This window comes from Gymnoscopelus braueri (assembly GCF_963280865.1).
Source record: "Gymnoscopelus braueri genome assembly, chromosome: 9".
In the NCBI taxonomy this organism is placed as follows: Eukaryota; Metazoa; Chordata; class Actinopteri; order Myctophiformes; family Myctophidae; genus Gymnoscopelus; species Gymnoscopelus braueri.
This window is the reverse complement of record NC_137610.1, coordinates 35965228-35988191: the sequence shown is the minus strand read 5'-3', so window position 1 is coordinate 35988191 and position 22964 is coordinate 35965228. Positions and strand designations below refer to the sequence as shown.

At 39.9% G+C, this 22964-nt stretch overlaps 1 protein-coding gene across 1 annotated transcript in view; it reads left to right on the top strand.

The window, feature by feature from the left end:
• The window catches only part of LOC308092303 (uncharacterized protein), a gene marked incomplete at its 5' end in the record, with an annotated part of 76050 nt that extends 67621 nt beyond the window's left edge, over positions 1–8429 (top strand). Inside the window, one exon of the mRNA XM_080438153.1 lies at positions 7957–8429. Within this exon, the coding sequence (XP_080294279.1) occupies positions 7957–8023 (67 nt within the window). The 3' untranslated portion in view covers positions 8024–8429. The remainder of the gene's footprint in view (positions 1–7956) is intronic.
• Between the last annotated feature and the right edge of the window lie 14535 nt (positions 8430–22964).

Sequence of the window (22964 nt, the reverse complement as noted above, 5' to 3'; positions counted from 1 at the left end):
CACAAACTTTGAATGGGATCTGAAAAATCTAACTTGTACGTCTTAATCACATGACCCCAGAGATAATGTGTACCGATTTGTGTGAGTTTTGGACAAAATCTGTAGGATAGTAGCAAAAAAGTGTGTTTTGAAGAAAACACTATGGCAGAAAATCTAATCTGACGGGGCCCTATAAATTGCATCATGATCCAAGGAATCCAGGGGGGGAAAGATGTTGATTGTGCAACCTACGGTTCAAGAGTTGCAGGCCAAAATGTGAAGTGGGCTGTTGTAGCGCCACCATGAGGAGATTTAAAAAAATGTGGGACGGAGGTTCTTCCTTGGCTTAGTGGGAATGTGCGCAAAGTTTCCCAGCAGTCGGCGTTGCCTTTATGATCTGTGGCATTTTGGGCAAAGCGGCCACCCCCACAAACTTTGGAAGCCAATCATAGCCGAATGGAATATGAGAAATGTGACGGATACATATTGATCACATGACTACAGAGATAATGAATACCGATTTGCGTGCGTTTTGGACAATCTGTAGGAGTAGTAACATAAAAAATGATATGGCTATATATGGCCGATTTGAAAATAAATTGGTTGGAGATTCTTCCTTGGCCTATACTGGGATTGTGCGTGCAAAGTTTCCCGCCGATCAGTCCAGCGGTGCTTGTAGCATGTTGTGCAAAACTTTGAAAGCCAGTTGTAGTCAATCTGAATATAATCCGAAAAATCTGACAGATACATCTTGATCACATGACTATAGATAGGCCTAATGTGTACCAATTCGGGTGAGGTTTGGACAAAATCGGTAGGAGCAAGGAGAAAAACTGTTAGCCAATCAGGAGGGATATGAAGAATCCGGCAGATCCGTCTTGATCACATGACTATAGAGATAATGTGTACCGACTTGCATGATGTTTGGCCAAAATCTGCAAACACTTTTTTTGCTAAAATCGGCCCCCTGGTGGCGCTATAACAGCTCTGGCATCCAGGGAGTGTGTGTGCACAGTTTTACGTCGATTGGGCCAACGGTGCAGGAGATTAGTTGTACACAGATGTACAGACACACACACACGGACGGACAGGGGCGAATACATAGTCTCTGCCTGGCGGAGACAAAAATGCCTCCAATATATACTGTAAACTATCTCTATAAATAAAGCAATTACATAAATGTGTCTCTTAGCTGTATCAATTGGCCTGAGACCATGTTAGTCACTCACAGCTTCGTTACAGATTTCTCTAAGCATCTTAGCACTATGATCTAAGTTAATGGAGTAATAAATATGCATCTTGGCTTTTAATATGGTTCTTGGGAATTGAATCCAGTTAGTGAGACTTGCTGGGTCTCTGGCAAGGAAATGGTGTTACGGGTCTCGTACACCCCCGGCTACTCTTCTCAACTTGTCTTTCTCTCCAGTTTCCTTCTTGTCCCTACTGTGTAATTGAATTTAAATTATGCATGCTATATGTCTGCTGGGGCAGAGAGGTAATAATCTCTCCCTTTGTCCAGCAGTGTGTTTGTGTGTGGGTTTAGCGTGCATTGTGCAAATGTGTGCTTGGTTTTGCTTGTGTACATTCTTTGTAGCCTTGTGTGTATGCGTGGGTGGGTGTTCGTTCTCACATAGCCTTGGGAAACAGTAGCAACCTGAGATCAGCTCACCTGACTGATGTTACCTGGCTAGCAATTTTGACGCTGTCGGGCAGAAACCTTGTATCTCCATATTTCACCCTACTAATGCCCTACCTCATCATACAATAGCGTCGCGCAAAAATAGCTGATCTACAAGCTCACAACATGTCCAGTCACGATGCATTGTGAGCTTGCGCATTGGCTTAGTTTTGCTATTTTTGAACAGTTTTGAAAGTGGAAGTGAAAGAGGTTAAGTCTGTGTGCTTTCATAAATATTTAAAGAATGAAAAGTATTAGCAAGAGCTTGTCACTAAATACTAACTACATTTGTTTTGATTGGAACAAAGGTTCTTTTTTCCATACCCTGAAAAGTAACGGTAGACAGTGACGATATTCCCATTACTGTACTAACCAGACAGTATGAGTGTACATGTATGTGTGCATGTATGTATTTTTACAGTATGTGTGTTTGTGAGTCTGAGCTCTGTTCAACTGATTGATGTTGTTGTTACCCAGTCAGTCACCTTCCCTGTATTATTCTCAGACCATTACAGCAGTTCTTTGTAGCATGTTCCCTACACATAACACCAGTGTGTAAATGTTTCAGCAATTCCTTTGCGACTCTGTTTGAATGGAAACTATATCCGCTGCCTGAACTAAGCTGCACTACAGTGAAATAAACAAATTAGAGGTTTACAGCCGGGCCCAAAATGAGTTATGGGATGGGTTCATATTACGGTGTATCTCTGCTCTGCAGGAGTCTAGCCGTGCGTGTCCAGCGTTAATCTCGCAAATCTTGTGAACACTGCCAGTAGGACACTGCCAGTAGGACACAGACTACCTCATACCTAATATCCATACATAAGTATGGACTGTGGAGGTACTGTGGAGGTAAATTTGGAGTCGCTAGAGGTTGGGGCCTCACACCTACATCGCGCCGCCGATCCGACTGATATGCCCATATAAGAAGAATTCTGTATCTGTCAGTCCTTGTCCCTTTTATGCCTATATATGGAGATCCCTGATGTCATCAGTATATGCCCATATATGGGCATTCCCCCTTTTGTGGCCATATATGGAGCTGACTGATTTGTTTGCACATGATGCCATGATGACGATACATCGAGGTTAGACAACACACTTCATATTTGGGCTTAGCTGCATTGGGAACTCCTTATATGGTTATGGCTGAGTCACGGTGACATGAGCGTCACGACTTGGTCCGCCCGCCCGCCAGCCGGCCACCAATTTTAATATAGGAAGGATACGTCAGTCGTCATAGATACTGTATGTTATAGATGACTGACGTCACACACTGACCACATGAAGTCCACATTGGAGCCACGCCATTCCCATGTGGATCCTGAGATCCACATGATTTGAAAAATATCATATGCAACAGAAAAGTATCACAAGAGCAAATAAAAGGAGCAAGGATTCAATCATTGGAAAAGTAAAATATCTTCCAATAAATAAAAGCTGGTCTTAGACTAGAGTATTTTAAATCTTTGAAAGCTGCTACTGTGTGGCTATCCTTAGCTCCACTTGCAGGATCTTGCAGAGCATAGGAGCCCTAGCAAAAGCCTGGTCCCATTCTGTTGAGTGTGGTCCTGTAAAGCTGGCTCCAGACCAGACCGATTTTGGGCCGACTTGGCGTCGGGAAGCGTCGTATATAGTCGTCCAGTCGGTTAGGGGTCCGTCGGGGGGTCCGTCGGGACCTTTTCGGCCGACCCAGAGCCGACCGAACATGTTCAGCTTTTTAGCCGACTGGTAGAGCAGTGGCAGTGACAACAGAGGGCTGTCGTGTTGCCAGATTATGTGAGAGAAACAAGCGACCATGTCTATGAAAACCTACATTCACTGTTTCTCGTTGTTGCTCCCAGAGAGAGAGATTGATTGATTTGACCTACTTTTGCGCTGTGGTGATGTAATTTATTGGGAGCAGGTGTGTAAGATTCCAATTGTATAAACATTTTAATTGGCTTTCATATACTCTTAATATATTTTTTTCAAATTAGATTTGGCCTTATAGATCGAAATGTGCTCAGTTTTGGCTATTTTCTGGGTGCTAATTTCAATAAATTAATTAATGTATTGAATTTTGATTATTCGAATAACCGTTTTCAAAAATGTTGTGTACACGTCAGCAGTGGTGGAAAAAGTACTCAAATGTTTTACTTGAGTAAAAGTATCAATGCGCGATTTTCCTGTCAATACGTTTTTTTAGACACCAGTCCCCTGTTCGTTTGTCAACAATGATCTAAATGGGAAGTTTATTTCAGCAGCTAGAATGTGACAGTTTTAGTCCGTTTTTTGGTGCGCAACACAACCCTCGTTTAAGTGAATTGCTTTCACCTGCTGCTGCTGTGCTGAGTGTGCGCTACAGGGCATATCTCCGCCAAGCCAGGGTGACCTACCCAGGCTCATGAAATTCATATGGTAGCCAATTAGAATGAAATCTGCAAAAACGGACTCATATACTGATACAGAACCATATATTGGCTATATATTATGGCTGTCGGGTGGAAATCTTGTATGTTCCTTTTTCATTATTATTTAAAAACAAGTTTTTTAAAGACTGAAAAATCAACTAAAGTCAATATTAGTGCAAGTTCATTCACATTTCATTTGAATGAAAATAACTTGTGGGTAAAATACATTCTGTGAATCTAATGTGATTAATGTGACCCCTACTTCAGTCAGTGAAGTCCAGGGCTGAATGTGACATATTGAGACCTATATAACTAAATATTGGTCATTTGCCAACACATTATTTTGTGAAATAAATGGGTTATATTTCACAGATAGTTATACTATTCTTATAATATATTAAAATACAATCATCCTTAACCTTCAAGTTAAATGCATTATTTCCGTGGACTTAAAAATCATTTTTGGACTTAAAAATCTTTATTATTTTTTTGGATGGCCTTCCTGCCCTGGCATTTGGCCTTTGTGCCCTCCAAAAAATTACAACACCAAAGGCCAAGTGGCCTTGCCCCTAAAATGATGAAATTCCAGGCTTGAATGCAATAGATGTACTCTGAGTCTGTTACAAGTAAAAGTCCGGAATTCAACATTTACTTGAGTAAAAGTACTAAAGTATTGGTATAAAAATGTACTTAAAGTACCAAAAGTAAAAGTACTAAAATGTTTGAAAATATCAGATCTACAAGCTCAGAACGCGTGCATCGCAACACGTTGTGAGCTTGTAGATCTGCTATTTTCAAATAGCTTATAGGTATAAAATAGGGCTAAAGTGGTTAATGTATGTTTCATAAGGATTTATATCTGCAAAGTAACTAGTAACTAAACATTTCAAATAATTGTTGTGGAGTACAAGTATAGACAATTGGAAATACAGTAAAGTAAAAGTACCTCAAAATTGTACTTAAGTACAGTACTTAAGTAAATGTACTAGTTACTTTAAACCACTGCACGTCAGTGAAGAAAAAACGCTGGGAACATCCCTATGTACAAGTGGCTTTGCAGGGAAACAAGCCCAAAGTCGCTTATAATAAGCAGACCTGGCAACGCTGGCAGGCTAAAAGTTAAATTAGCACATGAATGGCCAGTCGGCTGACAGACTTAAATGCCAACTTTTGCCAACCGAATACCAGTCTGTTGCAGTCTGAAGTAGTCTGAAGTAGTCTGAAGTAGTCTGTTTGGTCTGGAGACACCTTAACAGCCAAGAGGGGCCGTGGCAGAGGCCCCCAGGCTGTGCTCTGGATCATATTGGGTTAAAAATCTAGATAACTGGTATATTGTATATCTATGAACAATATACAGCATTGTCCTCAGTATAAGGTATCAGATATGGAGGATGTTTTTACATAGATGTGGACTAGATATGAAATGTGAATCTGAGCTCGGTAGGTGTATTGTAAAGCTGAACCATATCTCTAGTGTATGATTGTTATCATGTGGTTTCATAGTGGCCCAGAATCTGCAGTTAGTCATCTCTTATCAAGCGGTATTTTGTCTGTATTCCTGCTTTCTCTGAACAGGATGCAGGGGGTCACATTGACAGTGTGTTTGTGGGGTAGTCCATTTTTATCTGAGGATTTTTCACAGATCCACATTCAAAATACATTACCAAACCAGGTTACTAAAGGTAAACCTCTTGCTATCTGCTGGTTAAATGCATTTGACATCAAAAAGAGAAGCGTGTTGGAATAGGACAGATTGTCATATTGTGTATGAGAGAGTGAGGTTTGAATTTGTAGATCAGCTATTTCTGAAAATAAATATAAAGATATTTAACATTTGAAGTAAAAATGTTTTTTGAAATTCTTTGATGTGCCCAAAATAGGGATACCAGTGTTAATGTAAATAAAGTGGGGCCCAGCTCATTAATTTTCCTCTATATGCTGGCATTATATAGGACCCAGATAACGCTAAAATGGTTGGACTGAGTGACAGCCATAGGCTTGTATTGTATTGTATGAGGACCAGAGCACCATTACCATATTGTTAATTCTTCCATTGAATTACCTCTATAGACTTGCATTGTGTAAAGACCAGACTGAGAGCCAGACAGATTGAATGGCTGTTTAGCATCAGGTTGGGTCTGTCTCCAACCACACACAGCTAAATCCACCATAGCTAACCTGCTCAGGGTAATCGCTACTCACACACAGCCCGCCACACACAAACACACACAGACACGCACACATACATGGATGGTGCCGCAATGGAAATTGTGAAAGGGACTTGACTAACAGCTCACTCACACACATACACACACATACGTACGTACACTCGTATACATTTGCCCTTCCACTTATGCACTCTTACACACATTTGTACAAGTCCAGACATTTTAATCCAGGGAACTAAAAGGGGCGTGGACACAATGCAGTCTGCACTATGGGTGCTTGACAGAGCATAGTGAAACGGATTTGGCACTAAAGAGGTAATCTTGAAGATGTAGTCAGTAGAGCTGCCATATATGTGTAATTTTTACGGTTCTTTTTCCACTATAGTATACAAACTGACCAGATTTCCAAGGCAAGCAGGCCAGGACAAGGGGCGCCTTGCACATACGTGTATGTGCACATGAGGATTTGCACACATTCCTTATCAATACAGGTTTTAGACGTAAAGTGTGATATTTGCGTTTGGTCTCGAAGACGTGGTGTTTGTCTTCCCCATCTGTCAGAATGTGAATTGTTTGGAGACAGCTTGGAGGGCCAGTATCCAGGCATCAACACTATTCAGCTATGAAGTGTTTTTCGCGTCACAAATGTAAAGAGCCCTTGGAGGAGGAGATTGAATGAGAGGGAACATGGAGAGAAAGAATGCAGTCTTCTGAGGTCTTTTCTCTCGATTTTTGGGCGATGCCTCTCCTCCATTCTCGCTCTCCACGGGGAGGTTTGTAAGGCCTTTAGAAACAACTGGCATCTTAACAAGCACACCATCTCATTGTATTGCTTTCTACAACTAAGCAGCAAATAAGTAGTAAATAATAACATCATTTAACACAAAGTGCACATTTTCTCCAACTGACCGTCTATACTTCAGTAAAGGCAAGGGCTCTACATGCTTCAAACAAATGAGTCTGTACAACACGTCGGAGCTTCTTGGCATTCAGTACCTAAGCTGCAGAAAGTGTGCACACATTTCAGAATGACAGTTATGGAGAACTGCGATAATGGTTGGATACAGAATACCATCCCCACCCACTTCAACACAATGCTGTTTGGAACATTGGCTAGTGTCGATGCATGCAGAGCCCTTAAGGGTCATATACTGTACGGCATGTGTCTTTCAAAAAAAGATGGCCACGGTTTCAGTCTGATCAGAGTCCCCATTGACTTAAAATGTAAGTTCGATATTTAAACAAGTATAAAACATGTGAAAAACAATAGTGGAGGTACTTCTGTGGCCTACTGGTAGTGTGTGTACAAAATGTGATGCTTATCGGTCCAATGGTTTGTGAGATTAGCTCCGAGTCCGGAAACGCCAATCTGGGAACCCATTCGGTTAAAAAAGATTTTGTTGTGTATGTGTATGCGTGTACATACTGGGTTGTGCCTCCCCCCCTTTATCGTGTAAAAACAAATCCACTACACCACTTCCTCCCGGGTGGGTCTGTGTTTATTCCTACTAGCATTACATGTTTAAGGCAGTGGTGCTGATGAGACTATGGACACACAGACAGACCCTCTCATAGAGGGCTGGGCTCGTGCAGAGCCATGCTATCAAAAGAATCAGTGTTGTTGTTACTGTCACTATTACTTCTGAAATGTTCTATTCTTTACTGCTGACAAATGTTAAGTTCGTTCTTCTGTTAATGTCAATCTCTCTCTGTCTCTCTCCCCCTCCCTTCTTTTCAGGGAGTTGTCAACCAGACATCAGAGTGGCGTGACCTTCAGGAATCCCAGAGAGTCTAAGCTCATCTGAGGTTGAAAAACCAAGTTTTTATACCGATACTGTAAATCACTGTAAATGTCACTCTGGGACTCAAGTGAATCGTTTTATGTCCCGCCAACATACTCTTTAGTCTGACAGCTAAAGTGGGGACCATACCATACACAGGAAAATCCTTAGTGTTGATTTTTCCCATTTGTAACTCTGAGAGTATACAAATACAACATTTGTACACTTTCCGAGTAAAATGAACAGGAGGAGTTTCCTGTGCAATTGCACCATGATCCATTTAGGGTCCCAACACATACTTTATGACACCAAGCAGTAAACAGTTTGATGGGACTTTGATATGCTTCACCGCAGAGGGTGTGGCTCAATGCAGAGCTGTGAAAACAGCTTCATTTGAGATTTTCATTGTATGACAAAGCATACAGTATTTTTTTATACCATGTCTTTAATAATTCATGTGAGCATGTGTTTGTGTGCCTAGTGGGCCAAGGGTGGGTGGGGTGTGTGTGCACGAGTGTTCATACACACATCAATTTTAACACTACTTTCCTCTGTTTTGTGCTGACGTTGTTCCAATATTGCAGTTTTTTTCCTCAGTTGACCAAGCAGTCCTTGAGGACAACTACTGTACGATGTCTGTGTTTTTATTGTTTTTTTTAAAATATATTTTGAACTAATAAAATATTGACAATGCTCTCTAATGGTGCCTTATTTATTTATGAGTCATGTCTGCGCAACACTGGGGACACTACTATGCTTGAAGTGGGACTAGATCTGTGTGTGTGCGTGCGTCCGTGCGTGCGTGTGTATGTATGCGTGTACATGTTGGGAACACTGCTGTGCTTAAACTGGGACTATATCTGTATGTGTGCTTACATATTAGTACATCTGTCATCATGTCTCCTCCTCCCAAACCCAAAATGTTCATCTTGTAATTATCCTCCTGAGCTGTATCTTTATAGCACCAATACTTGCATGTAAAGAATTACTGCAAATACTGTCAAAGCTGCACTATGTAACTTCCCTGTTCTACTGCGGATTTGTTTAACTTGGGTATCCTGCGCAAGTGCTGACATCTTTACCACTGAGATAATATAGCCTGCCTGCTGAATTTAGTCCTTCTGGTAAAAATGTCTGTCGAAAACAGGATTGTGTCAACGGCCATGTCGAACCAGACACAGGATCTAAATGTCCCAATAAAAGAGCAGGGAGACCAAATACATATGTACATATGTACCACCCCAATTGCATATTTAATATTGTATTAACATACTCTACCATACAGATTGGATAAAATAATATTTTATTCACTAAAGAAAGTTACACAATACAGCTTTAATGTTAACATTTGTTGACACATTTTCTGGCCCCATTATTTTGTTCAGTTCTCACAAGACTTTTTAAAATAATATTTATCTTGCAGCTGTTACATTTTTAATGTTATGCTTGTGTCAGCTCAGGTATGCTTTTTATGCATACCTGAGCATATTGAGTTTGGCACCACTGTTTTCACTTTTACATTTCAAATTAAGTATAGAAATATTTAGTGACAGTGCTACTAAATGTCTTTTTTTCCCCCAGCTTAACACTTTATTTCAGCACCTTTGTGTAATACTAGTAGTCTAACTTCTCTTTCCCATTGCATATCCTTCTCAGCACATCACTTTGTTAAAACACAACAACCATTTGTCATAAAGAAACATGGCATGATGAAAAGCATCACACCGATAAAGTGACATACAATATACTTTTAGATGAGTTTCCCGCTGGCTCTTGTCTTTTAAAGTAAAACTCAGTTTGACAGGAATTGAGATGGATAAGTCCATGTTTAACTACACTAACCCTGGTTTCCCCATTGTGGGCATGCTGTTATAGGTAACAATTCTCCAAAAAGCCACCGGTGTTGCACAGCAAAACAAAAGCAGATCTACAGGCTCACAAGCTGTGAGCTTATAGATTGTCTATTTTTGTCGTATGATGGCGTCAGACTTAAGTGGTTAAGAGGGGTGGGCTGAAGCAACTGTTTTGATTCGACACAGATACTTGGCTTAGTGATGATGGCACACACAAATCCCTTAGGAGTGATATAAAACATAGGAAAACGGAAGAGGGAGAGTTGCACAATCAGCTGGCCAGAAGACAAGAGAGTGAGAGTGAAACATAACTGACTTCAGGATGTAGTCATAATACAGTATATACTTGTCTCTCTTCCTGCTCTTACTCGTTACCAACATCCCTTATCCCTCCAAAGCTACAGCATTAATTAGTCAATTATAGATGACTCCGTTTGTACTAAGATTTATTACTACTGGCACCAACTGATTTCAGCCAGTTTCTCGCCAGGGACAGCCTTCCTCTAGCACATCCCTTCTCCCTCCATCTGTTTTCTTGAATCCCTCTTTTTTTCTGTCCAAGTTACATTTGACTTTTTGTCCTAATACACGTCCATCTTCCCTTTTATACTTCTTTTCTCTCTCCCTCTTTCTCTCTATTTCTCCCTTTCTTTCTCGGTGATCTATTAAGGTAGTGACCTATTAAAAGCAATGGAATGTGCAGACAGGCCCCTCTGACCTTGTAATGGTTTGACCCAGTAGTTCAGCATCAAAGAAAAAACGCAAAACCTGGCCAGGAAAGTGGACATGGACATAAGATAAGGGTCACATACCTGTGGAGTGTGTACATGCACCCATGCAAGTGGGATGTTAGTGTGAGTGTGTGTGTTAATGTTACTTGACAAATTAGCTTTTGAAATCCCCTCACAATGTTAAGCATTTGAGAAACGTGACCTTGCATTCTTAAGTAACTTAAAACTCTTACATAATGTTGCAATGCCCATTTTGTCACTTTATATTATGAAAAATTAAATAACATGACGTTAAAAGGAATTTGTTTCCCACAAGGTTTATTGTAAACTTACTAGAAAGTAGCTTTTTTTTTAAACCAAACATTAAGATAAGATAATTAATTTATCCTCAAAGGGGAGATTCATATGTCACTATACAGAACATGCAATTCAAAACAAAGAAACAAGTGACAAGGTCCAATGTTTAAATTATATGTTCGCTTCCCTTAAATTCTCATATTCTCTTAGAAATGTGTAATCCTACTGTGTACCTATAATATTATATATTATATATGTTTACTAATTATTATTATATATATATATATTATATTAAAGAGGACATACCCTACTGAAACAAATACACTGCTTTTGTCCCTCTTTCTTCCTTATACTTTTCTTTTTTTCACATATGGGATGAAGAAAATTGTTGTTTGGGATGTTGCTCAGTAAGTGAAGCCGCACAACATATCATTTCCACTGTACCCTGAGTGTACAAAACATGTAGACCACCACCATACTAATATTTTCACACAATGAATGCATCAAATATCCCAAGGCTTAAAAAAAATACTCATCTTTGCCTTCTTCCACCCCTTCATCTGTGTCTGCCATGCATGAAGCGAAAAACAGCTTTCACTTGGATTCACCTGTTGAGTCTCTTTTACAGGACCACACATTGTATATCGCAGTGTATCAAATTAAGTAATAATGACTAATAATACATGGCATTGTAGAATAAATTAGTTCTGGTACACATACACAAGTTCATTGAATTCCAGTATTACATACTGCCTCTGGTTATTGCAAAGCTGAACTTGACAACTCTTGTTAAAAACTAATCTGTACGATACTGTAAGCTACCATATGCTATAGAAGATGCACAGAGAGAGAGCGAGAAAGACAGCAAGGCCAGGCAAAACAAGACATAGTTGTCATAGTAAGAAATTTGAGAGAAAGGAGACAGATTGTGTAAAAAAAAAAAAAAAAATGGACAGATGGTGTAGAGAAAAAAAATATTAGAGAGGGATGGATAGAGAAAGGAACAGAAGTGCAACTCTAGGTTAATGATTGTCTCTTCTTTCCCAACATACTCCCTGTTTAGCTAATCTATAATCACATTCCCTCATTCCACAAGAAACAGGCGGGGCTGCGTCTCTGAACCTGACCTCCCAGTACTGACTGTGATGGGGTGTGTGGTTTGCATGTAGTCTCTAAAGCCAGACAACTCTTCCACAATCTTTGAATGCTGATCTGTAACTACAGTAAAACTACACCTTGTAAAAGTCACGAACAGGAAGCTGTCATCTTCTATATCCGGAAGGGTATTCGACCCATTCATGGCGCGGTGTTCACAAATATGTATTTTAAAATATCTTTTTGAATTTACTGCCTAATGCAGAGGTGCTATTCAGGTTATGCATAAATGGTTGCCTGCCCATTAAACCGCATCATTCCGCATGTCTGTAACAGATGAGTCAGTCTGGGTTTTATAGTCATTTTTAGTAGCCTAAGGTCAACAACCGTAAATATTGTGGTTTTGTAAAAAGGTAGCCATGTAGAAATACTGCTGTTGTTGTGTGAAAGCATGGCACATGGGTGACCTAGTTTCAGAAAAGATGAGAGCATTTCGGGAACCAAATCTAAATATTCACACATGAACTAACAAACGCTCTCTTAGCTGTAGTAATAGGCATTATAGAGCAGAAATGGAAATGGGAAGATACATTATTTCATACACAAACATTGCGTACAAACACATAGCTGTGCTGACAAACTGGGGGGTGGGGGAAGGGAAAGGCAGGAACTACAGCCCTGGGAGTCCCCCAGGGCTGTAGTTCTACTCCTTTTCCCCTCTACACTAAATATCTTCGCCGAAAACAGCTGATCTACAAGCTCACAGTGCATCACAGTCACAAGCTTGTAGATTGCCATTTTGTCCCAGAATAGGGATGCTAGGGTTCATCATCTATTATTACAATCCCCTAGTGGTTCGACACTTCCTGTTTATCCGCACTTTCTGTTAATCCGCATTCTTTGTTGAGCTTCGTTCTAGCAGACCACGTGTCCAATTTCCAAAAACCTTTTGCCAAAATATCCATCATGCCTGTAGCTAGCCTGGTTCCAGCCGAATCTGCCTTTGCAAAATCGCATCGCACTTTAGCCCTCGGCAGATTAGGTCTGGCCCCCCTCCATAGAGATTCCATTTCTCTCCCTCCGCAGTGGTGTGGAGCCAACCAGGGCCCAGTATCCAAATGTGGGCGGGCTTATCACCTTATTTGGAGCAATGACGTACAAGGAAGCACTGCTCTGATTAGTTCGTGAACAAGGAAGCACTGCTCTGATTGGTTTAGGTCTAACCAATAGAGTCCGTTTGGATCTTTTTGTAACCGCCCCTTGGAAAAAAATCTATCGTTGATAGGGACCAGACTAATATCCACGCAGTGTGTCGTGTGATATTGTCTGGCCACGCGAGGCTAGCCTGTAGCCATTGCATAGTCTACTTTAAATTGTTCAGCATACATTTGTATTAGCTTTTTGGCCCATATTTGACGCACTAAATGATTGCGCAACATTTCTACAACATTACGAAACATCTTTAACCGGAAACGCTCCAACGCGCACAGCGCATGCGTGAGTTAGCCTAAATGGCTAATAGTAAGTTAATCATTTTGCACTTACTCTTTGCAGTCACTTGCGGTAATGTCCGTACTACTACTTAGCGACCCGAGTCGTATTAATATTTCCATAATCTTCGTGTCATACATCTTTGTCATTAAATATGTATGCATGTGCATGCCCACAATCATTTTAATAATAGTATATATAGCTTATATTGTAGGCTAGATGTCGTGCAAGGCTACTAGATGTCCGAACCTCTAGTGTACTTAAGTTAGCACTCAGGATTTCACTGTGTAGACAACCCACGATCGCAAATACATGCTGCAGAGGTAATGGGAAGTGGCTGACAGGATGGAGAAATGTGGCATCTGTTTCCTTCCATTCATGTGTTGTCTATGATGGTGATAATGGCCTGGTCAACTTATTGTCCAACATAAGAGCCATCTTTCTCTCTCACCTCTCATACACTATCTCAGTACCTTGTGTGTGTGTGTGTGTGTGTGTGTGTTATTACTTTGAATAAAAACACAATGTAATGCCACACATTCAGGGTTTGGGGTGGAACAAACACATGCATTTTGCCTGGAAACATCACATATGGACCAGAGGGTCATACGTTGTTTTTTTTGTAATAACAGTCCTTGTGTATCAACAGGTTAAGGAATGGAAATAGAACCTCCATGACCTTCTATTGCAGGCTCTCGCATCGTCTCTATCTATACACTATCGTTTTGTATCACTCTCCATCGAATACAGTCTCATAAAATTACAATGCATGACAAAGGTTTTGATTTCCTCAGGCTCAACAAGTCCAATGCAAAGATTTGATTCACTCTATACATGTATGGTGTGAGAGTACAAAGTGCTGTGGCTCCATACATGATGTTGTTGTTGTTTTTACAGCAGGCTTAGAATTCGATCCGAGTTATTTCTATACGATTCTAGCAAAGTTATCTCCCTTCATGTCCCAATCCATGCTGCTATTGCAAGTGGGATAATCCTCCCGCCCTCCCCAACAGTCTGTCTTTCACTTGTTCCCTGTCTACATGATGAACTATTATGTGTCATTATGTAAGTAAGTAACTGCCCAGTAAGACTGTAAAATGGTACACAACCCCACCCTGACACTCCTCTTATGAGTACCTCACCCTGCTAGGTTAGATAGTAAATGGGTGGGCTTTTTTGATGGCCTGAGTTGTGTTGTTTTTCCAGATGACCAAAAAAATAGGTAATTCTAAGCGTATTGCTGTCAAATGAATTATAATAAACACCTTGAAGGGGCTGCAGTCTGTTTTTCTCCAAATAAATAGACTAAAGTACTACTATAGTAACTCTTCTCAAAAATAAACTATTGTAGCCATTGGAATCATTTGGCTTCACTCCACACCTTTTTTGCTGGCAAGAGAAGGTGTTTTGGCAACAATTCTAAACTCCTACACATAGCATTGTTAAATGCTCCTGTTTTGTAAATGTAGCTTTGTTGCAGTGAATGTTGGCAATAAGCCAAATACAAACAATAAGAGGGAATTGTAGACCAATAGTCACAATAATATAATAGTTGAAATTAACCAGTTTTCATCAATTTCTTGAAAGAGGCAGTGTCTCGACAGTCAGTGTTGACAGCACAGTATTCATTTAGCTCTGCATAACATCTCAAATGTTTAAGGAGTTTATGGGAATTGGTAGCAAATAGGAACCATGTGCAAGGTCAGGAAAAGCTAGTTCCTTTCATATCCGTAAGATGACTTTCCAATAATAAATTAATTGTGTTCTTTGAAAAGAGGATACAAACGGCAGCCACTGCATGTAGGCTTACATATAATTCAATGACTTTATCATACTGTTGTTTTTACTTAATTCTGACTGACTTCTTATTGTAAAAATATTATTTTATCTACAATGTTAAGGAAGCTCCAAGTACAATACTTGAGCTGCCTGCAATGGTGCAACAGCTGTATTTTAAGTGTGTGGCAATCCATCAAACACTGAAACCTAATATATCACCATGTGATGGGTTCCAGTGTCTTTTACGGTGCTCTTTCCGATCATATACCATATTTGAGTTCAATTTCAAGAGAAGGCTATTTCATGAAACCAATTGGGCTTTTATCGATAGTCCACTGTGGACAAAGAGGGAGAAAGTGGGACAGAGAGAACAGACAATCAAAAGGACAAGAATATGTGAGCCCATCTAAATCACATCATTAGAGGTATTATAATTTACATGAAGGCTCAACACTTTGTCACATTAACCTGCAGTGTTCCTCTTCATGAAAGGCAGATTGAAATGATGTTACATAAACATTTTTGTTACCACCGCGTTCTGACTCCTCTGGAGCATTGTTCTATTAAAACATAAATATTTGGGAAGAGTGTAGGGCGCACTCAGAGTGACAAGATGAGTCCGTTTTTAATTTCTCCATTATGCCTTACAAGACAACAAACATTTCTGCTACGAAGGCTGGATAGCCGAAACGGTTGTTCTCTTGTAAGGCATATGGAAAAAATAAAAAACAGAGTGCAACCCTTCACTCTTGCCAAAAGATTTAAATTATGTAAAATCTTTGATGAATGTTTAGTTTTTAGTTTTTTTTATGTATCTCAAAACTTAACTGGGCTATTGTATGTGACGATTCTTGTGAGGTGACACAATAGTGAATCGTGCGTCTGTGTTTGCATTTGAGTTAAGGTATCATTACCAGGCCCTAGTGCTTGATAAGTGTTTGTTGCCAGGCTCTGGTTCCGTATGTGGTCTAAAAGCTGTGACTCCCACCTGTGAGAACTTGTTTAAGTGCCAAGAGTTGTTCCACACACACACACACACACACACACACACACACACACACACACACACACACACACACACACACACACAGCCACTACCTGTCAGTGCTCTTGTTGCTGCTGGGAATGCTTCAAAGTTTGTTCAAACAGCATCTATACCCTACAGGTACAGCTACAGGTAATCTCTTGCATTAGTGTTTGTAAATCAACGTTTTCTCCTCTGCTTCTCTCGCACACACTTACTGTAGTCACACAAGCGTGGTAAACGTTGTGTCCTTGACTGTTTAAATACTGACGCACACAGGTCTGTTTGCCTTTGACATGAGTGAGGAACGTGAGGTCGAGGCAGCGCCAGGCAGTGTGTTTTGACTCCTGGTAGATGTTTAAACCAGAGGTTATGTTTCTGCACTGGGTGGAACACAACTCTATCACCAAAGCTACATACCTGACAGCCCCCAGCCTCAATCACTGCTCAAACACTACTCTTTACACATACACAATCATTCATTTGGAAATTGACAAAATGAATGCTGGTCCCTTCTCAAGGCAGAGACAATACACTGTAAATTTGACTGTGTAACCATAGTTGAGGAGAAAATTACTATTTTAAGATTTTACTTCTGCTCCCTGTCTGAGGTCCTCAGGCAGGAACATGCTGTTTGTTCCTGAGTCGAGGCTAAAGACAAAGGGTGACCGTATTTGCTGTCAAGGGCTCCTTGACTCTGGAACGAACTGACTAAGAAGCTCAGGCAATGTTTTCTTTTCTATTAATCGTTTCTTCTTATTTTTATCGAAAGGCCTTGCCATAATACAAATAATGAACTATAATTGTTTGATTGCCTAAATATGTTATTTCACTGTGCACTGTGTGCTTTAGTTTATTACATGTCAATATTTGTGTTATTTTTTATTTTTTTGCACTTTGATTTGATAATACAATATAACTATGATATACTTTGACTATGTTTGTGGTAATTCTATTTATCTATCATTTAAAATTCCATTTTTATTCCCTGCATGTGTAGCCTCATGAGAGGGGGAAAACTTCCGCCCTCCAAAGATTCCACTCAACCTGGCCCTGCCCAGCCTATCTGGAAAACTAGTCACCGAAATAGATCAGGACACCTCCCCTGTGATCTACTAGCAAGTGGTCATAACGTCACACCAACTGTTCTGATGTTGGATGCCAGTTCTCATTATGTTTGATTTGTGTTGTCTTTCATCTTGTTCTTTTTTTTTTAAACAGATGATGCACTGACCTTAAACCCCTAAATTTCCACACAGATTCACAAACGCAAGCAAGCAAGTGTGTGTGTGTGTGTGTGTGTGTGTGTGTGTGTGTGTGCGCACACACAACAATTACAGTAGACAATACATGAACGACAATACTCAGTGGTCAATCCAATGGAGAATTTCTATATGTTATTGATCTTGCATCTGTAACCATCGGTGCCCTTGTGTTCTATTCAGTGTTAATTAATAAACAGGCTTCTAAGGACAATAATTCATTTCAGATTAAGGAGAAATCTATGACAACTTTGTTGAACTCTGAGAGTTTCTGAGATGACCTGTATTTGTTTCCTTTTGCTTTTGTTTTAGTTTAGTGTGTGTGTCTCTTCCATTGTCTGTTGGGGTCATTAAATATTGATTGTGCTCCTCCCACTCCGGATGCATTCGCCTTAATTGGCTGGCTGATGAACAGAGCGGAATGATTGAAAGAGAAGAGTAGTGACAGAATTAAATGGAGGAGAAGAGAGCCAAACAGGCTCATCAAGTTTATAAACGCCAAGGCCTACAGTATCTCTGTCCCTCCCTATAAATCGTGTCTCACACCTCCCATTTATCCTGCTGACGTACTCTCTTACACTCCTGTCATTCCACAGATTTGCCTTTGACACTGAGTCTTCATTTGAATGCCATTCAAATGAAATGTCAGCATGTGTCTACATTTGAATGGAATTCAGACATGCGACAGAAGTGTCCTAGACCATTAAAGACACATACTGTACTGTCTGATTTCATGTTTAAGGTAACAATTTAAACCATACAATCCCTGTGTGTGTGTGTGTGTGTGTGTGTGTGTGTGTGTGTGTGTGTGTGTGTGTGTGTGTGTGTGAGAGAGAGTGACGGTGCTTGTTTGTGAACGTGTGCCAATGTACACAGATATGACAACAGCGCCAACACTTTTATGACACAATTGTGTTATTCTGGCAACAGACACAGATTATCTATTGTATTGTCTGTGGATTTGCTAACACAAAAGAGTGATTGATTGTGATGTGTAATTTGGCTTTAGATATAGTGAGATTACAATTGATTTATTTGAATTGGCTTAAATTTAGTTTAACTGGGTGGCTCAGCATCATTGAAAACTAATTCCATGTTCTCCCAAGGTCATGGGCTCCAAAGTGCCAGGGAAGAGATTCTTCAATTTTCAGCATTGAACTATGTCTTTAATACATAGTTCAATGTTGAAAATGAGTGGTCTTCCCCTTTAAACCAAGTGTCTATAATGTTGCAATAGCAAAATGTTGCATGATGAAGTGAGCTGGCATACAGTAGCTTATTTTATTAATATTTTATTAAACTTTTGATCAATTTATACCAACTAATAAAACAAATGTTGTCAGCAAACTCTTAAGATAAAATAAAAAGAACAACAGCTTTCATTCTTTACTTGTCACATATTCTACTTTGTACTATGTACATGTCTACTGTATTTACTTTTCTTTATGTACCAGTTGCTAATTTATTCATTTTATTCTGTAAAGTTGTACTTATTTGTATTTATTTTTACTTGTAAATACCTAGCTTTATTATATCTTGTTTTGTCTTTATATAGGCTATTATTAGGACAGTCTACTCATACATACCTACTTATATGAGTGAGTGAAAGATAAACCTCTTGAAGCTTGAATCTCATTTAATGGTGGTATGCTGTTGCATGATGCACTCTCTGCATGTCTGTCTCACTCTTTCAAACGAAATATCTCAAGCGATATGCATGCTAATGCACTTCAGTTTGCTCTTGATGGCTGTCATGATGTTTCTTCTTAAGTAACAATTTGCTAGATCCCCATCCCTTTGGAAACTCATCAGTAAATATCTTAATGCAGTTTGACATGACGGAACACAGCCCAGGCCTTACAAGCTGTTTCTGATTAATAATTCACAATTGGCTGAGTGGGTGTGTATACCCATACGATATGGAGGGGCTGGATTTGTCTACTGACATTCATAGACAGGGTTTCCATATTTAGGTTGTGAAAAGACAACTTAGCATTAAAGGCTACAAAACAACTTAATTCTCAAATTTCAGAAGGGTTTTGATATGGGCTCCTTAGCATTATATATATTGTATAGTCACACAAATCCAGACCTACTGCATAGAGAGGGTCATGTAAAGTCTCCAACACTCAACAAAATAAACTAGAAAAGTGTGCTTCTCGGAGCACAGGTCTCTGCCAGGCCGGGTTGCCTTTTTAATGATCACATGACCCCAGAGATAATGTGTACCGGTTTGTTTGAGTTTTGGACAAAATCTGTTGGAGTAGTAGCAAAAAGTGTGTTTTGAAGAAAACGCAAAATGGCAGAAATTTTTATCTGGCACAAGTGGCCAGGTCCTATATGGACTATGGAGAGTGAGAATCCAAGAAATCCAGGGTAAAACTAATTTATTGTACGAGCTACGGTTGTACGGTTATTGGCCAAAACGTTAAGTGGGCTGTTGTAGTGCCACCATGAGGCTTGTTTGGACAAAATCTGTAGGAATAGTAGCAAGACAAATGTGTTTTGCAAAAGAAAACGTCACATGGCGGAAAACTTGTCTTGTGAAAATGGCTTTTAAGGAATCCATGGGGAAAGGAATTGTGATTGTATGACCTATGGTTAGAGAGTTATAGGCCACAACGTGAATCTGCCTGTAATAGCACTACCATGAGGCCGATTTGAAAAACGTAGGGTGGCCTACATTTTTTCCTTGGCCTAGTGGGAATGTCCTTGCAAAGTTTCACGCCAATCGGAGGCTGCATTCAAGATTTGTGCCATTTTGTTCCAAACGGGCTACTACTGCAAACTTTGGAAGCCAATATTAGCCAATCAGGAGGGAATATGAAAAATCTGACATAGGCCTATCTGTCTTGATCACATGACTAGAGATCATGTTTGGACAAAATATGTAGGAGTAAAATAATTATTTATTTATTTTTCAAAAATCTGCCGTGCCGGAGATGATCTGTTCACAGACAGACCATAGAACACAGGGAAGCACCATAAGAAGCACCATAGATGACAGGGAGGCAGCACCACAGGGAAGCACCATAGAAGACAGGGAAGAACCATAGGAAGCACCATAGAAGACAGGGAAGCACCATAGGATGCACCATAGAAGACCGGGAAGCACCATAGGATGCACCATAGAAGAGAAGCACCATCAAGCACCATAGGTGACAGGGAGGCACCATAGGAAGCACCATGATACTGACATGATACTGACCATGATACTGACCATGATATTGACATGATACTGACACCTTCAACTTATTTAATTAGATGAATTATTTGGTTAAAGTTTTTTGGTTACACCAATTGACATTTTTGCCATCATTCCTCCAAACATACAATCAATATTGTATAAAACCAGAAGTACGCAAGTAACTTGTTTGTTTATTCTCTAACTTTGCCCCTTGTACATTTAACTAAACCATATGGACGCAAAGGAGTATAATTTACCCATATATAAATCATAAAGTCAGTTGTTACATAAATAAAAATGCATGGTGTATATACTGTATATTTATGTATATATGGTTGCAGGTTACACTGGTGGTGTATTGTCAGGGTAAGAATTATCTGTCCAATCTTCAGCTGAGTAAGGTCACTTAAGGACAAAGCAGCAAGGTGAGGTGTGGGTTTCACCCTTATCTCAGGACCTGATGGAAAAACGCTTTTACACACGTGCGCGCGCGTGCGCACACACACACACACACACACACACACACACACACACACACACACACACACACACCCATGGAACACATAATGTACCACCCCAAATTAACAGAGTGCTGTTATTAAAATTATGATTTTATTTTTTCATGTGTCAATTAGTAATGGTATTTTTTTCTTTCAAACAGGATTGGAGTGCTCGTTAGATATTTAAAATGATACATCTGTCCCCTGCTGTGCGACTGGCAGGTGTCCATCTCTGTTGCCAACACGCACGCATGCACGGACGCACGCACGCACGCATGCACGGCACGCACACGTCTCTGTCTTTACTTCTTGTTAGATTTTCCTAAATTTAGGCAACAAATAAAATAGAGACATAGCATGATTGTCAAGACCTTTATGTGTATAACTTTCTGTCAGGTCATTACATTACGTTATTAATTCAATAACTAAAATCTAGAGAGTAGTCAAACTATTTTGTGAACCGAAAATAGTTTGACCTGGGTCACGTTTCTTAACTGAATAATATCTGTTTTGTAATGAATCTCTTCATATGAAAACACTTCAAAATGGTGGAGCCACCAGACTATATCACATACTACTTTGAGCCATTTAGTCAGATTATGTACCAATGATATTGCATTTAAAATATTGTCAGTAAGAATTTGATTCAGAGCCACCACCAGCTGTGGTCTGGATGGCACACAGATCCCATGTGACCGTCAGGTGACCGTCTCTCTTAGTATCTCTCACACACACACACACACACACACACACACACACACACACACACACACACACACAGTCTGTCTATTGGCTCTGTACAGGGATTAATACCACACACACATGCGTGCATGCACACACTTGTAGACAGACAGATATACACAATAACAGCTGTTCCTATTTGCTATCTCCTCTCTACCAAGGTGAACTGATTTATTTATTTGTCTGTAGAGTTGCAAACTCATAGCCTCTCGTAGCAGAGTTTGGGAGTTCAAACTTCGGACTAAGGGGACATTCTACCAGAAACGTACATTTCCACTTCTAAAGATCTTGCAGAAAGAATGATCCTATTATTGGCCTGGGAAGTAGCGTGACGGTCCAGGCACTCTAGGCTGCAATGCCAGCCTGGCAGCGTGTCGCGGGTTCGACTCCCGATCCCGACGACCTTTGCTGCGTGTCACCCCCATCCCTCTCCCCATTTCTTGTCAGCCTACTTTCACTATCCCTCTCTAGATAAAGGCATGAAAAGCCCCAGAAAATCTATTAAATTAAAAATATATCCTATTATCTGAAAATTATGTCATATGGAGGACATGTTGAACTATCAGAAACATATGTCATGACTCATGTCATCTCAGCATGTTTTTTTTTATATTTGAATAAAATACATTTATACACATTTCACCCCTTGAATGTCAGGCCCTGTCACAGACAAATGTCTATCACTTAAACTGGTTTCCTAATTAACTTCTTTGATACAAATATAATATTCTCATTCATCACATGTCCCTGATTGTATCTAATGTGGTTTTATAATTAAGAAATATAATAAACTTTTCGATCATATACTACATGTGGATGGTAAGCACAAAATAACCACCAGGCACTCATATAGTTGTGAAAAAACTTCTTTACATAGGCTATTTTTTACAAAAACATAATGGTGGATTTATAAACCCACCTTTATCTACACAGTTCAACAGATTAATTCATCAATAGTCACACATAATATCCTGTGTGACAGGACAAGATGGTGTGGTTACAGGA